The sequence below is a fragment of the Leptonotus elevatus genome, chromosome 1 (assembly GCF_054856555.1).
Source record: "Leptonotus elevatus isolate MCC_2025b chromosome 1, RoL_Lele_1.0, whole genome shotgun sequence".
Lineage (NCBI taxonomy): Eukaryota > Metazoa > Chordata > Actinopteri > Syngnathiformes > Syngnathidae > Leptonotus > Leptonotus elevatus.
This window is the reverse complement of record NC_141239.1, coordinates 38,377,095-38,393,031: the sequence shown is the minus strand read 5'-3', so window position 1 is coordinate 38,393,031 and position 15,937 is coordinate 38,377,095. Positions and strand designations below refer to the sequence as shown.

The 15,937-nt window shown below is 43.4% G+C and overlaps 1 protein-coding gene across 1 annotated transcript; it reads left to right on the top strand.

The window, feature by feature from the left end:
- The first annotated feature begins 2,648 nt into the window (after positions 1 to 2,648).
- LOC147181989 (myocilin-like) lies at positions 2,649 to 14,691 on the top strand. The gene is made up of 3 exons (XM_086097863.1): positions 2,649 to 3,201; positions 4,529 to 4,627; positions 13,510 to 14,691. The coding sequence occupies exons 1-3, from the start codon at positions 2,745 to 2,747 to the stop codon at positions 14,301 to 14,303; spliced, it is 1,350 nt and encodes a 449-aa protein (XP_085953989.1). The 5' UTR covers positions 2,649 to 2,744; the 3' UTR covers positions 14,304 to 14,691.
- The last annotated feature ends 1,246 nt before the right edge of the window (positions 14,692 to 15,937 follow it).

Here is a 15,937-nt window from a genome sequence, read left to right as displayed (position 1 = left end):
GGAAACTATCTGGATTTATGGGAATTATATGTTGTCATCGTTATGGAGGAGAGCATGTTGACAAGGAAGTCAAAAGAAAGTGGGAACATGCATGCAGACGGCCATGATTTTGAAAACATTTACAATTGGACTCCAACAGCGATGTATTCATGGTTTCCTCTCACTGCTCCGGAAAATCGGGCCGAATCCCAGATGTCTCGCAAAACATAATGAGGCACAGGTACACAATGCAGGTACAAAAAAAATTCCAGCAACGTCTGAATGTACCATTTGAATGAAAACGTAGTTACGAAATGACATACTACACTAATATACAAGTAGGGCACAGAAGTAATTATACTATTATATTGATTGACATTATATATGATCTTGTCCAAATGACAAATTAGTAGTATAATGGAAGAAATGATTTTCTTATAGTTTGTCATACATCCTGTGAGTGTAAAAGCAACATGCATGTGTTACTGCCACTTAAAAGGCACTGTGATGCCAGTTTTAGTCGACAGTTGCAAAATGGCCGCCCCATGAATTGGATGGGTGGATTTTGCTGCTTAATTTATATTCCACAAACGCAATATTAATCAGAATGCCGTGTTTAGACTAGTGCGGGCCCATAGAATATGTTACTGAAAATGACATTTTTGACATGACTTCCCCTTTAATGAAATCAAATCAAAGGGCTTATAAAAACAACTGAAACTGTATCTTACGTTTATAAAACTAAAACAAACTATAATTGTTGAGAAAATGTATTTTGTTTTCATCTTTGTCATGGTGTTCATTTGAAATGTATTTATTTTGGTATTAGTCTATTGTACCGAGGTGGCACGGTGGTTAACTGGTTAGTACGTCAGCCTCTCAGTGCAGAGGATGTGAGATCAAGTCCAGGGGTGGAGTTTGCATGTTCTCCCCGTGCCTGTGTGGGTTTTTGTCCAGGTACTGCGGTTTCCTCCCACGTTCCAAGGACATGCATGGCAGGTTAATTGAACACTCTAAATTGTCCACAGGTGTGATTGTGAGTATGTATGGTTGTTCGTCTGTGTGTGCCCTGTGATTGGCTGGCAACCAGTTCAGGGTGTGCCCTGCCTACTGCCCGAAGCCAAGTGGGATAGGCTCCAGCACCCCCGCGCCTCTAGTGAGGAATAAGCGGTTAAGAAAATGGATGGATGTAGTGTACTGTACTGTACGGAAGAAGGAAGCTCAAACAGTTATTTGAGAATAAGTTTACTTTAGAAAATAGTTTACTTTGTTACTTACTAGTGACCTCTTTTTATCTAGCACTTGATCAATATTTTTACTCCATATATTTAAAAAAAAAAAAAACAACTTCAAACTAATAGGTTTACTAAAATCAAACTAAAATGAAGGATTTTCAAAACTATAAAAACAACTATCGAAAATGAACAAAGAGCTCTAAAAAAAAAAGACAATTAAATCAAACCTAATTTATAAATCAAAAGTCAAAATTAAATAAAAAGTAACAATCGTATAATTAAATATGTAATAATGAAAGCAAAAGTATTATAACGCTAAACAGGACACGAAAGAAGTATTTTCAGCAACCTTCCTCTCCTTTTCACATCATTCGCCTCAGTTAGGGTTTTAGGAAATATCAACCTGAGGTTTTTTTTTTAAACACTTGTAAGACAGTTTCGAATATGTAAATCCATTTTAAAATATTGCATGTGCATTACTTATGGGGGGAAATGTGTGGAATGAAATGACTAGACAACTGTGTGTATCAGACCACAGTGATTTCATTTGACAATTGATCTATGTAGTGGTCATGTATGGCCTAAACTTGCACTGAGGCCCTGTAAAAATCTTGCACTGAAGGTAATTCTTCAACTCATGCAGGTCGTTTTCAAATTTTGGCACGAGTATATCAGGAATATTTGTCTTGGTTCCTGTTCCTATATACTTTAAATGGGTTAGTAATCGGGATTACATTATGGCGGCTTGCACTGTAATCATGGCGACTCAACATATCACTATCCAACCTCACAAGATGTAAACAAAGCACCATCCGTGAGGCTCCAGTGAATACAAAAACAACTTTAAAGGGACATTAATTGGGCGTTTTTAAAGCACGATGTAACAATCATGAAAAGTATTTGTTTTCGACGCTTTCGTAGAAGTCCGGCCTCAACACCTGCGTCAGGCTGCCGGCCTACTTTGGAGCAGACAGACGAGTCCGCCTTGGGTTATCTGAATCACAACAGTTAGGCAACACATTTTCACAGATTCCCTAACGTTAAGCCTCCAGCTCCCAACTCCAACCACACCGGTCATTAACAGCATTTACCGTCAATCGCACTGTGGTTTGATGGTAAAACTATCACTTACGGGGGAAGTAAACAACATTAGCTGACAGCCGGCAGACACAGAAAGGATGCCGTCCAGTCAAAATATCCTGCAAAGACATACCCACTGCGGAGAAGCTAGGGGCGATGGAAATGACATTCAACACTCATAGTGTGTGATTTCCACATTGTTTGTCGCCATCGAGACCAAGCACGTGGCCAAACACTCCGCACCCTCGGGCTGTTTCCCTCCCTGGCGAGCTCCTTCTCTCCTCCCACACTGTGACACCTACCCGTATAAATACCCTTCTCTCAGCTTTGCTGTTATGCAGACTCATATGCACCGACAACACTTCAAGGAGAATCAAATTGAGGCGCAAGTTAAGTATATTTATTTCAGGCGAACGAGCGAGGACCATTCATTCGACTTCACTCTGCAGGATGTGGCTCCTTCTGTCCCTGTCCGTCCTCATTTTGGCCAATCAACTCCAAGCTGAAGACCAAGCGTCCCTGCGCCTCTCCAATGACGCTGCCGGACGTTGCCAGTACACCTTCACTGTGCCCAGTCCCCAAGAAACCAGTTGCAATGGTGGCAGCGGGAGACCCGAGATGGAGGGAGCCCTGTCCCGGCTCGCCCTGCTGGAAGCTCTGGTTAGCAGGTTGATAGCAGGAGCGGCCGCCGGGAGTGATGCCGAAGTGGAACTTCCAGAAAGTTTTTCGCAGGTAACAGGGGAAAGGAATCAGCTGCGGCAGGACAAGGATCGACTGAGCAAACAGGTCCAAGAGCTCCACGCCAGGGTGACGCAACTCAGCCGTGAGGCTGACAGTCTCAGAAACAAGCCCTGCCTGAAGACAAACACCTCGGCAGATGCTCGCAGGGAACTCAACCACAGACTTGGTACGAGTATTAAGCAAAAATCTGAATTGATGACACCATTGCCACCCGTACGTGTTTTTTTTCCCCTTGCTGGTTGACTGACACAAAAACGTCTTGTAAGGGGCAGCAGGTCAAATTGCAGTTGAGTAAGGGGATTGGAATTTACGACTTGCGTGTCTTGTTTATGTTTTCAGGAATGCCGCAGCAACATAGCAGACCACCCTGGCAACACAAATAAATGCATCATGCTGTTTTTGTCACATCTCACTTGCTGTCAAATCATTTTAGCTGCAGCGTAGCGGGCGTCTCGTTCCGTCGCCAGAGGTGTCAAATCCAGAAAGTAAAAACCCTGCGACAGTTTGGTTTTAGCCACAGATGCTTCTACTCAACCGGCAGGTAAACTGTGGTCTGGATCTTGACCTTTGACACCTCTTGTCTGTCCCTCAAGGACCAATTAGTACCAAATGTTTGGTACTCGTCAGACCTCAGCACACTTACTTGAGAAGGTGTGTCCAAGCTTTTGGCAAGTACTGCACATTAATGCAGACCACAAGGCAATGTATTAGACTCGAAGGAGTCGTATACTTTTTAAGGGCCACATGCGCAAGCTGCAAAAATCCAGTATGAACATACAAAAGCAAAAACACAAACGTACCCAACAGGACTTTTAACTAGCATAACCGTTTGTACCTTTTCCTTTTTTGTTCTTTTTTTATTTGAGAGAGCTCAGTATTGTTCCGTTCCGTTCCGTCTTCAATTCCGCTTATCCGGGGTCGGGTCGCGGGGGCAGCAGCTTTAGCGGGGAAGCCCAGACTTCCCTCTCCCCAGCCACTTCAACCAGCTCCTCCGACGGTGTTCCTAGGCCAGCTGAGAGACATAGTCTCTCCAGCGTGTCCTGGGTCGTCCCCGGGGCCTCCCGCCGGTAGGACATGCCCGGAACACCTCCCCAGGGAGGCGCCCAGGAGGCATCCGAACCAGATGCCCGAGCCACCTCAACTGGTTCCTCTCAACGTGGAGGAGTAGCGGCTCGACGCTGAGTCCCTCCCGGATAACCGAGCTTCTCTAAGGGAGAGCCCGGCTACCCTGCGGAGGAAACTCATTTCGGCCGCTTGTATCCGGGATCTTGTTCTTGTTCAGTATTGTTCATTCGGTAATTTTACCGATTCAACATGTCATCATCATTGCTCTCTCTCTCTCTTATGTTTTATTTTTTTGTGCGTGAGTATGAGCGTGTGCGTTTGTACCTTTTCCAAGGGCGTACAGATATACTGCCAAACTAACAAATTCATTTTTAAAGGCAGTGTCATGTCACCACTAAAACATTGATGGTATCATTTTATTTTCACAGATCCCGGATACGATTTTAGAAACGATGCGTACCAGGAGATGAAGGCCGAGGTATCAGAAGTCCCAGCATCTCACCTGCTTCCTGATCGAAATACTTCTAGTAAGTTTGCACCCCCCCCCCCCAAAAAAAACATTTATTGGACAATAATTTGTTCTATGCAGCCCCATTAGTCTAAATACAGTATTTTGGTTAATATTGCGGTATTTTGAGTTAAGCAGAAAAATACAGCCGTCTTTATCAATATCAGAAGGTGGCCATTTTGCCACTTGCTGTCATGTGAAAATGACTTCATAGTTGCTCAGGTAACACCCAATCACAGCTCAGCTTCAGAAAACAGGCGAGCTGTGATTGGTCGCTGCTTCAACAACTCCGATGTCATCTTCAGTCGACATGTGGCAAAATGGCCGCCCCCCTGAGATGGATCAAATTGGTTGTATTTTGCTAAATAACTCATATTTCACAAATGTGATATTAATCAGAATGTCATGTTTAAACTAGTGAGGTCACATATATAACATATTATTGTCAAGAAATGTTTAATGTTGACTTCACCTTTAACTCATTTGCTCCTAAAAACATATAAAAACATTCTACTTTCAATATTGTCATGATTTTTTGCTTAGTTTTTTTATGCTAGAGCATACAGAAGAATTTTTTTTTTTTTTTTTTTTTTTTTTTTTTTTTTTTTTCTTAGAGCTCAGTATTGTTCATTCGGAAATGTCATCATCATTGCTCTTTTTTTTTTTTTTTTTTTTTTTTTTTTTAAATATATATATATATATACACATATATACATACATATATACATATATACATACACACATACATACCTTTTTTTTTTTTTTTTTTTTTGTGTGTGTGGGTGAGTATGTGTGTGTGCGTGCGTGCGTGCGTGTGTTTGTTAGCTCACCAGAAAACCTATTAGAAAAAAAAAATCTTATACCGTTCACCTAAATCGAACACCAGGAGACCCGAGGGGACCGAAGAAAACCAAGGAAGGTGAAATCCAGCACCGACCAGACACCCCCCACCAGAACTCCTCCCCAGCCCAAGAAACATCCAGACCCCAACAAATCCAAAAAACATAAAGTCAGGGAGGCCTCAAGAGACCAACGGAGAGACCGAGAAAAGGAAGGAAGGACAGACGAAGCCGCGTGAGATCCGAGACACCAGCCTCCACCGATTCAATAACCTGAGGAGGAAACAGATTGTGTCTGAGTTTCGGTAGATGCTGGTGTGGTGGATCTGGCATGCATGAAAATCTCCACCAAAGAGGGGAGCCGTCGACCCCCGCCGGAACAGAGCAAGCGCAACACCTCAGGGCCCCCCAGGCCGCGGCAGCGCCAAAGGACGACCCCCGGGCCCCACCAGGGCCACCGGCCGGAGAGCAAACCCAGGAGCAGGAGCGCCCCCCGCCCCAACACGGCCCGCGCCCCCGGCCCAACGCAGCAGGACGGGGCACTGCAGGCCCACCAGGCACCCCACCGGCCCCCAACCCCCGCCCCCCCACCACCCCCCGCCCCCCATCCACCCCCCGCCACCCACCCCAACCCAGCCCCAGCCGCCCCCATGCCCCCAATCCCCCAGACACCCCCCACCCCCAGCACCCCCCCACCCCGCAACCCCCACCACCGCCCCCCCCCAACAAAGCCACCCCCCCCCCGACCCCACCCCGACCAACCGGCAGCCCCCCAACCCCCGACCCCCAGCCCCCGGGGACCACCCGCACCCAGGCACCGGCGCCGAAGAGGGGCCGGACAGCGGAGCGGAGAGGGCAGCCGCGCCCACCCCACCCCCCGCCGTGTGGAAGGACGGAACACCGGGGGCAGAAGGGGGAGATGGGGGCACCGGAGGGCGGCCGACACCCCCGAACCCCAGGCCCAGCGGGGGAAGGCCCCGGTCGTCACCCCAGCGTTCTTTGTGAAAATTAACCCCTGTTACTGAGTCCGCCAGCTCGCGGACTGGCGAACTCTACCCCTAAACCGTGAATGTGACCCCACCCAGTGTATATACAAGTGTGTGTGTGTGGTGCATTAAAATTAGGAGCAGGTGAACCGGAGCCGATGGAAATGATATTCCCACGCTCCGATCCACCCGCCACCCAAGCATGTTGCTGAGTGTATGTGGTGCATTAAAAAAAATAGATAGGGCGGGGGGGGGGGGGGGGGGGGGCGGGTGGCGACACGGACAGGGGACCGCAGCACTGCTCTATACTGCGGCCCCCAACCGATGGCACCCCCACAAGCCCCCAAGCCCCCCCCCCACCCACAAGTTGTGTGGTGTATTAAAATTGGAGGGGAGTTGTAGGGTGAAGACGGTGTTTCCACCCTACCCCACCCCCCAAAGTGTGTTATGTGCCCTATATGTCTATAAAAGTGTATTGTGCAAACCTAGTGTAGTGAGTTAAGAGGTGAGACCAGCGGGGCCCCCCCCAACCGGGCGGGGGCAGGAGGCGCACCGGCCCACCAAGCCCCCACCCACCCCACCAGGACCCCGGCGGGCATATGGGACCCGTCCGGCGGGGCGATAGGGCTCGCCCCCCGGATACTGGGTCCCGCCCGAGGTGTCAGGACGCCCACCGGAGCGGGGCGGGCACGACACCAAACCCCAGCCACCCCCGCCGGCCCCCATAGCACCGAGACCCGGGCCATGGATGGAGCCCCCGGCCCAGGGGAGGGGAAGGAAGGCGTACCGGGGAAGGGGAAGGGAGGAGGGAAGGGGACGACAAGAAGGGCAGGGGGCAGCGGCAGGGACGCAAGGAGAGGGGGAGAGGAGGAGGAAGGGCGACGAGGGAGAGGGGACAGGGAGGCGGAGGACGGGCGGGGAGAGGCGAGGAGGGAGAGGCAGCAAGGGGGAGGAAGGGGGAGGGGAGAGGGAACCACCGGGCATCCCGGCGGCCCACAGGCCCCGAACCGCGTCGCCGGGCCCAGAGCGACGGACCGCGCCGGAACGGCGCCGCCCCCGACACCAGGGAAAGCCCCGCAACGCAGCACCCCCCAAGAGACCCAGGGAACGGCCAAGACGCAGCCGCCACCCAGCAGCCAACAGAGGGGCAGACCCGCCCACTCCCCGCCAGGGGGGACAGCACCCACAGAATTAACCCACTGGCATGCCGTGAATCCGAATATCAACCCCTGGTGCCCATCGGAGGTGAATCCGCTCGATCCCGCTGGCAGCAGCCGGGTTCCTGACTATGGAAACACAACCATTAGTTACAAATTGCCTAATACAGAAACATCAATGCCAGTTATAACGCTGCTGTGGCTCTCGCTAACAGGCAGAATTAAAATCCAAGTTTAGGTTAAAAAATTCTATATACGTAGACCATGTTTCTTTAAATTTTGACATTTGGTTTTTATTTGAGGCAGATATTTTTTCCATTAAAATATGATTTATGAGGAGGTTAGACCATTGGTCGATATTCAAAGTTTGTTTATTTTTCCAGTTAACAAGAATTGTTTTTTTTGCGATAGTAAGGGCTACAAGTATAGATTGAAATTGTTTATGTGGTAAGTCAATTGTTGTTAAGTCACCTAGCAAACACAAGTTTGGAGAGAACGGTATCCTACAGTCCAAGACAGCGGAAAGTTTTTCTAAGACTTTAGTCCAGAAACACATAACCGGAGTACATAACCATAAAGCATGAAAATAAGTGTCTGTAGTGTTTTGTAAACACTGGAGACAAATGTCGGAGTCTGAGAGTCCCATTTTCTTCATCATATATTGAGTAATGTATGTTCTGTGAATAATTTTATATTGGATAAGTTGTAAATTTGTGTGTTTTGTCATTTTAAAAACATTTTCACAAACTTGAATCCAAAAGACAGATTCCGGAGCTATAGACAAGTCTGTTTCCCATTTTGAGATGGGTAAAGACGTTTTATCAGTATATGAAAGTAACTTATATATTTTTGAGAGTTTTTTTGTTGTTGTTGGAGAAAGCTTGGTAATATCTTTAGCTAAAACAGGCGGTTGGAGCGTACCCTGGAGTGTTGGAATTTGTTTCTTTATCATACTTTTAACTTGCAAATAATGTAAAAAGTTTCCGTTTTTTATTTTATATTTTTGGAGCAAGGATGTATATGATATAAACATATTATCTGAGAAGAGATGGTGGAGATGTGTAATTCCTTTCTGCTCCCACACATTCAAATAAAACGATTGGTTGTTAATTTGAAAGTCGGGGTTATGCCATAGAGGAGAAAGCCCGCTGGGCTCCACTTTGGCTTTTGTCATTTCTAGTGCCTTCCACCAGGCAGTCAGGGTGGCGGAAATCATTGGATTTTTAAAGCAGTTATGGCGCTTAATCGATGTTGTAATAAAGAGTAAATCTAGGAGTCTGAGGTTATTACAATCCTTCTGTTCTAGTTCCAGCCAACAGTTAGTATCTCTATTGGGTTGTGCCCATAAAATAATATATTGTAGCTGGTTGGCTATATAATAGTGCATAAAATTTGGTGCCTCTAGACCTCCTTTGGATTTATTTTTCTGAAGAGTAGATAGACTAATCTTTGCTTCTTTTTTTTTTCCAGTAAAATTTTGTAACGGCTGAGTCCAACAACTGGAACCAGTTAGCCGTAGGTTTAAATGGAATCATTGAGAAAAAATAGTTTATTTTGGGTAAAACTTTCATTTTAATAGTGGCTATTCGTCCTATTAGAGAAATAGGAAGATTATTCCAGCGCTCCAAGTCACTATAAATGCTATCCAGAAGTGGAGTGAAATTTAAATGAACTAAATCAGTTAATTTAGGTGAGATTTTTATGCCTAAGTATTTTAAATTACCTATAGGAAATGAGTAGTATGGGTCCTGGCTTGCAGGGTTCCATGAATTTTCTGTAATAGGTAGAAGTGTTGATTTTGTCCAGTTAATAGAATAGTCTGATAACTGTGAGAATTTAGTTATTAAGTTAAATACTTCCCCTAATGAAATAGCAGGCTTTTCTAAATAAAGTAAAATATCATCGGCATATAGATTAATTTTATGTTCTGTTACCCCAGAGTGAATTCCTTGAATCATTCTTTCCTGGCGTATGGCTAATGCAAGCGGTTCAATAAATATTGCAAATAATAAAGGCGACAGTGGGCATCCCTGTCTTGTGCCTCTCTGTAGAGTAAAACTCTTAGATATAATCCCATTAGTAGTAACAGTAGCTTTAGGAGAATCATATAATACTGACACCCAGTGAATAAATGACTTCCCAAAGCCAAATTTATTTAAAACAGCAAAGAGGAAGGACCAGTTAACTTTATCAAAAGCTTTTTCTGCATCCAATGATATAATAACTGCCTTTTTATCATGCCGCTGTGACATACTAATAAGGTTAAAGAGCCTTCTAATATTATTAGTAGAGTGACGCTCTTTAATAAAGCCTGTTTGGTCGCTATGAATGATTGTCGGGATTACTGTTTCTAATCTAGATGTAAAAGCCTTAGTGATAATTTTAATATCAGTGTTAATTAGTGAAATCGGACGGTAACTTGATGGAAGGGTGGGGTCTTTTTCTGGCTTTAATAAAAGTTTAATTGCTGCTGTATTCATGTGTGGGCGTATGTGACCATTAGTTTTAATTTCTGTTACTACTCTTAAGAATAGTGGAGCAAGCATTGACCAGAAGTGCTTTAGAAATATAGCCGGATAACCATCAGGGCCGGGTGCTTTGCCATTTGGCATACTATCTAGAGCACTGTACAACTCGTTTATAGTAAGTGGTGCATCTAACATATCTTTATATTCAGTAGTTACCTGAGGTATACTTAAGCTACTGAGGAATGCCTCAATATGCTCTGGGTTAGGTTTATTAGTTTCTGAGTATAAATTGTGATAATAATTATAAAAAATTTGATTAATTTCTTCTGGTGATTGTGTACATTCACCAGTTGTACCTTTAATAGCCGTTATAAGCGATTTTTCCCGATTACGTTGAAGTTGGTTTGCAAGAAATTTACCTGATTTGTTATTATATTCAAAGTTGTTGTATCTCAATTGTTGTATTATAAACTCTGTCTTTTTAGTTAACATATCGTCTAACTGTATTTTTGTATTTTGTAAGTCAGTCCATATTTGGTTATTTGGGTTTATTGCGTACTCATCCGTCAGTTGTTTAATTTTATCTTCCAAGTCTTTTTCTAATTTTTGATCCTGTTTCTTTTTATAAGATGAATATGATATAATTTTACCTCTAATTACTGCTTTCCCGGTTTCCCAGAGAAGAGCTGGAGATAGGTCTGGAGAGTCATTTATTTCCAAAAAGTCCGCCCATTCTTTTCTTATAATTTTGTCAAATTCTGCGTCGTTTAGTAGTGAGATGTTAAAACGCCATGTAGGTGGTGGTTTAAAGGTATAATCAACTTGTAGGGAAAGGGAGACTGGTGCATGGTCGCTAATAATAATAGGATGTATTTTTGTAACGGTTTTATCAGCAATAGAATTATTTGTAAGAAAAAAATCAATTCTTGAAAAGGACCGGTGCACAGCGGAAAAGAAGGTAAATTCCTTCTTATTTGGGTTTTTAAGTCTCCAGCTGTCGACGAGGCCAAAGTCATCCATATATTCCCCTATTACTTTTGTGGATTGTGATCGCCTTATACATGTTGTTTTATTAGAACGATCTATTAATGGATTTAAGGTTGTGTTAAAGTCTCCTCCAATAATAATAGTAGAGTTCGCTGCTAATTCAAACAGTTTAGAGAAAAATTCATGGAAAAAGGCCGGATCATCATTATTAGGGGCATATAAATTACCGAATGTATATATTTTATTAAATATAGTCACCTGAATAATAATGTATCGGCCCTCTGGGTCTGTTATTGTATTATTTAGAGTAAAGAGTAAATTATTATGTATGAGTATACAGACTCCCCTTTGTCTACTGTTATAAGGGGCAGAGTACGCTTGGCTAAAATTTTTATCAATAAGTAATTTTTCTTCAGATTTTTGTAGGTGGGTTTCTTGTAGGAGGCAAATATCTGCTTTTAATTTTAAGAGATGGTCTAAAGTTTTTATTCTTTTTGCCTGTGAGCGAGCGCCACAAACATTCCAGGAAACCAAAACTAATTTATGCATACAAATAATATAAACACAGTCCTATGTATATATCTGTATAGGCCATTTGCCACCACTGGCACGTTATAGGATAGAATCAAAGTGGTTAGGTGATTTATATAGTTTGTATAAAATATGAGGTAACGTATAAGGCAACATGTAAGGTAATGTGTAAGGTAACGTGTAAGGTAACGTGTAAGGTAACGTGTAAGGTAACGTGTAAGGTAACGTGTAAGGTAACGTGTAAGTAAATAAGACCGTGCAAAAACGAGTAGGGCGGTGAAAGTGAGGGAAATTAACAGGGGATTAAACATAACAATACACCAGTAACCCCAGCGAGATTTTTTTTTATTTTATTTTTTATAAATATACTTTAGATATAGTTGTGTATTAATATTATATTTATAATATAGCCTAAACATAATAAGTATTCATGTTTTTGGTTTTATAACCACATATACAGTATATGTATACACCTAGTAATCAAACTAAGTTTAGTTCCACCAATGCTAATTAGAACAGCCAGGGAGTGGAATTGGGGTTCCGGAATAGTTGGCCATCGATATATAACTTATCAACGGCTATCGTAGTCCGCTTACCCTCCTGCCTATTTTGTTTCATTATAGGAAACAGTACCTTTCGCCGCTCATTGATCTCTCTCGGGAATTGATCATTCATTCCAAATGAGGTCCCTTTAAGCTCCCGTCCTTTACTTTTTACAAATTCTTTCTGTTTAAAATGCTCAAACTTGGCAATAATAGGACGGGGTTTGTTGCCTCTACGGGCTCCAAGCCGATGTACCCGGTCAAAAGAGATGTTATTTACCGTCTCCTGAGGAATTTTTAATGAATTCGTCATAAATTTTTTTATCTCAACCTCTGGGTTATCAGAGGTATTCTCAGATATACCTGAGAATATTAAATTCTCCCGCATACTGCGGGATTGTACATCTAAAACTGTTTCTTTTAGCGTTTTATTTTCTTTTTTCATAGTTTCCAGCTCGGCTGAAACAGTCGTGAGTGTAGAATGTAACTCGGCATTTTCCTGTTTAAGGACACTTACCTGCTGACTGATAAATTCCATACTTACTTTTAATTCTTTGACGTCCTCGAGGATGAGGCCGAGGACGTCAAGTTTTTTATTTATGGACTCCAGCACACTGACCGAAACGTCCGTAGTGGTGGTGGTTAGGTCGTCCGTGTCCGTCGCTGAATCGTTTTTCCTCTTCTTCGAAGAGGGTTTCTTTGATGGTTTCTCGACGGCAGGATCCTCCATCGCGCAGCTGTAAAAATATCCGTCGATGAAACGTTCAAGGTCCTCCACGTTGGGTGGTATTTCAGATCTGCCGGATGAAAAAGAGAGAAGAGAAAATGCAAGATATATGATGGTTAAATTTGGATTAGTTTAGTATATTAGAGCTAGTTCTATCTTAGCAGCAGGACGCCGCCATGTTAGGGTTTCTGGTCTCGCTGTAGGTCTCGCGATAGTCACAGCATCTCGTGAGCGACTTCTTACAGAAGAATTTGATGCAGCCTCTAACCTGAAGAGGTCGCTTAAAGCAAAGGTGGTTATTACAAAAAACGGCCAGCAGGTGGCAGCAGAGTATAAGAGATCAGCCAGGGCCATGTTGCGACAAGCTCTTTTTCGGAATAATGATGGAACTTAGCTATATGTGCTAATTGCTGCAAAACGGAAACAGATACAAATATACTTTTTTTCCTGATGAAAGAAGAGACTCTAATCTTTCTTTTGGTAGGTTCCATTTTTTTTATAGCAATAGAACACAATATTCTGTGGACAAAATGAGTCAAAATCCAGTAAAACCGCTGGTAGTGAAGGGGGTTGCTTCAATGAAAATGGCTGGGAGTGAATGAGTTAATGAGCTGGGTTGTTGGAAAGCAAAGGTAAAGATCAATTGTTTTGGGTTTTTTTTTAGGTTGTGGTGAGCTGCTGTCTGTGGAAGATCCAGTGTTACACAGGAAGGCTGACGGTTTTACAGGGAAGTATGGAGTTTGGCTTCAGGATCCTGAACCCCAAGGAACTCAGTATACCAACAAAACCGTGTGGCGTATCGACACAGTGGGCAAAGATGTCCGTCAGTTGTTCGCATATGAAGACATGAACCAGTTCTCCCGTGGCTTCCCCATGAAAGTCCTGCTGCTGCCTGAAGCGGTAGAGAGCACCGGGGCAACAATGTACCGCGGCTCCCTCTACTACCAACGTAAACGCAGCCGCACCCTGATCCGCTACGACCTGGCGTCCGAGACCCTGGCATCACGCCGGGATCTCCCTCATGCCGGCTTCCATGGTCAGCACCCTTACTCATGGGGGGGCTACACTGACATTGACCTGGCAGTGGATGAGCAAGGTCTGTGGGCCATCTACAGCACCAGCAAGGCGAAAGGCGCCATTGTGCTCTCCCAGCTTGACCCAGAGAGCTTAGAAGTGAAGAGAAGCTGGGAGACGAAAATCCGAAAGAACGCCGTGGCCAACGCCTTCATGGCGTGCGGTCGTCTGTACACGGTGGCCAGTTATACAGCAGCCAACACCACCGTCAACCACGTGTTCGACACAGCCACCAAGGCGGGCCGCGACCTCGCTCTGCCCTTCAAGAACAAGTATCGTTACAACAGCATGGTGGACTACAACCACGCCCAGAAAAAGCTGTTTGCCTGGGACAACTTCCACATGGTCACATATGACGTTAGAGTGGGCGGGGCGAGCAAGTGATGAAGACAACTGAGATCTTGAGGGAGGGGGATGTTGTCTTTTGAACTGTTTTGAGCCAAATTACTCAGATTTAAAAATAGATACAGTATATTCATCACTTAGGATGCAGGTCACGCATCCCTTTGCTGCTCTTCCCCACTTTCTCTCTGTTGCCATGACAAAGCCTCACCGTCATGTATTTGTGCATAACTAGAATCTATTTTTTCTATAACCATTGTAAATAGGATGCACTTTAGCAGACATTTTAAAGCCGACATGTCCCTTCAGTCATAAATGTGTACATTTTTGGACAGTACCTAATAAAATACAAATAATGTCCCAAATTCTGAACAATCTGTCAGTCTCTCTGGGAATGACATGAAGTGACCTGTGGATTACTGTAGTGCAGGGGTGTTCAAGTTCGATCCTCGAGAGCCCCTATCCAGCCTGTTTTCCATGTTTCCCTCCTACAGCACAGCTGAATCTAATGATCAGCTAATCAGCAAGCTTTGCAGAAGCCTGATAACGATCCTGATTGTGAATCAGGTGTGTTAGTGGAGAGAAACATGGAAAACAGGCTGGATGGGGGCTCTCGAGGACCGAACTTGAGCACCCCTGCTGTTGTGTAATTAATGTGAGGACACACATGCACAGATACCTTTGCACAGTGACGGTGCATTGATCAGCAGGAAGATTGTCATATAATTTGTAAACACCCCTAAACCAGAATGTGCATATTCCATGTTCATATAACAGATTTATGCACAAACTGGTGTGATGTCACAAGCAAAAATATTTTGTAAGCTTTTATGCACTTCATTGCACTGCATTCCAATATAAAAACTGCATTAAAGATTCTACCGATACACAAAAGAAAGGAAAGAAAATATTAATCATGATTATTTTTGGTAATAAATAAAATCACGATTAGGACGATCATTCATTTATTTTTTGGGTACAAAACAAAAATTATTAAGACATTAAATTATTTGAAACACTATAATTATGCAAGTTCCTTTTGGATGAAACAACATTTATTTTCAAATTTAAAAAAAGGTGCAAATGTATACATTTAAACGACTCAAAATTAGTATTAATAATCTTTTTTGACAATTGTGCGGACTTGTAATTGTAGAGTGTAATAATTGAAATTGTAATTGAATTTCGATTAATTGCACAGCCGTAGGATGAGGTTAAGTCATACCTTTCTTGAAGTATTATTTTATCTTGGTGGAGGCAAACTATTTTTGATACAGCTTTTATATTGGATCTCATCAGATGGCGTAAGTGATCAAATATAAAATATAATATGTTTATTTGTCTTTATTACATACAACAGAAATCAGTAAACATGGACAAGGTACTTTATACCTGATACAGTTCCATTTAGACACCTGACAATGCAGATGTTGAATGTTGCCAATTTAAGTTGGATAATTGTCACAATACATGACAAGTTTGAGAAATGCAAACTGCAAAATATTAAATTAGAATTTCAGTTTAATTCAACAGTACCCAGTTCTGGTTACATGGTGCCCTCTGTGGGTAAGAGTGTGCATCTGCAATGAGCACACTGTAGTCTTTGGAAGATGTTTAAGCTATAAACAGAATAGTTTCAACCTACATTCAATTGAATACACTACAGACAAGATATT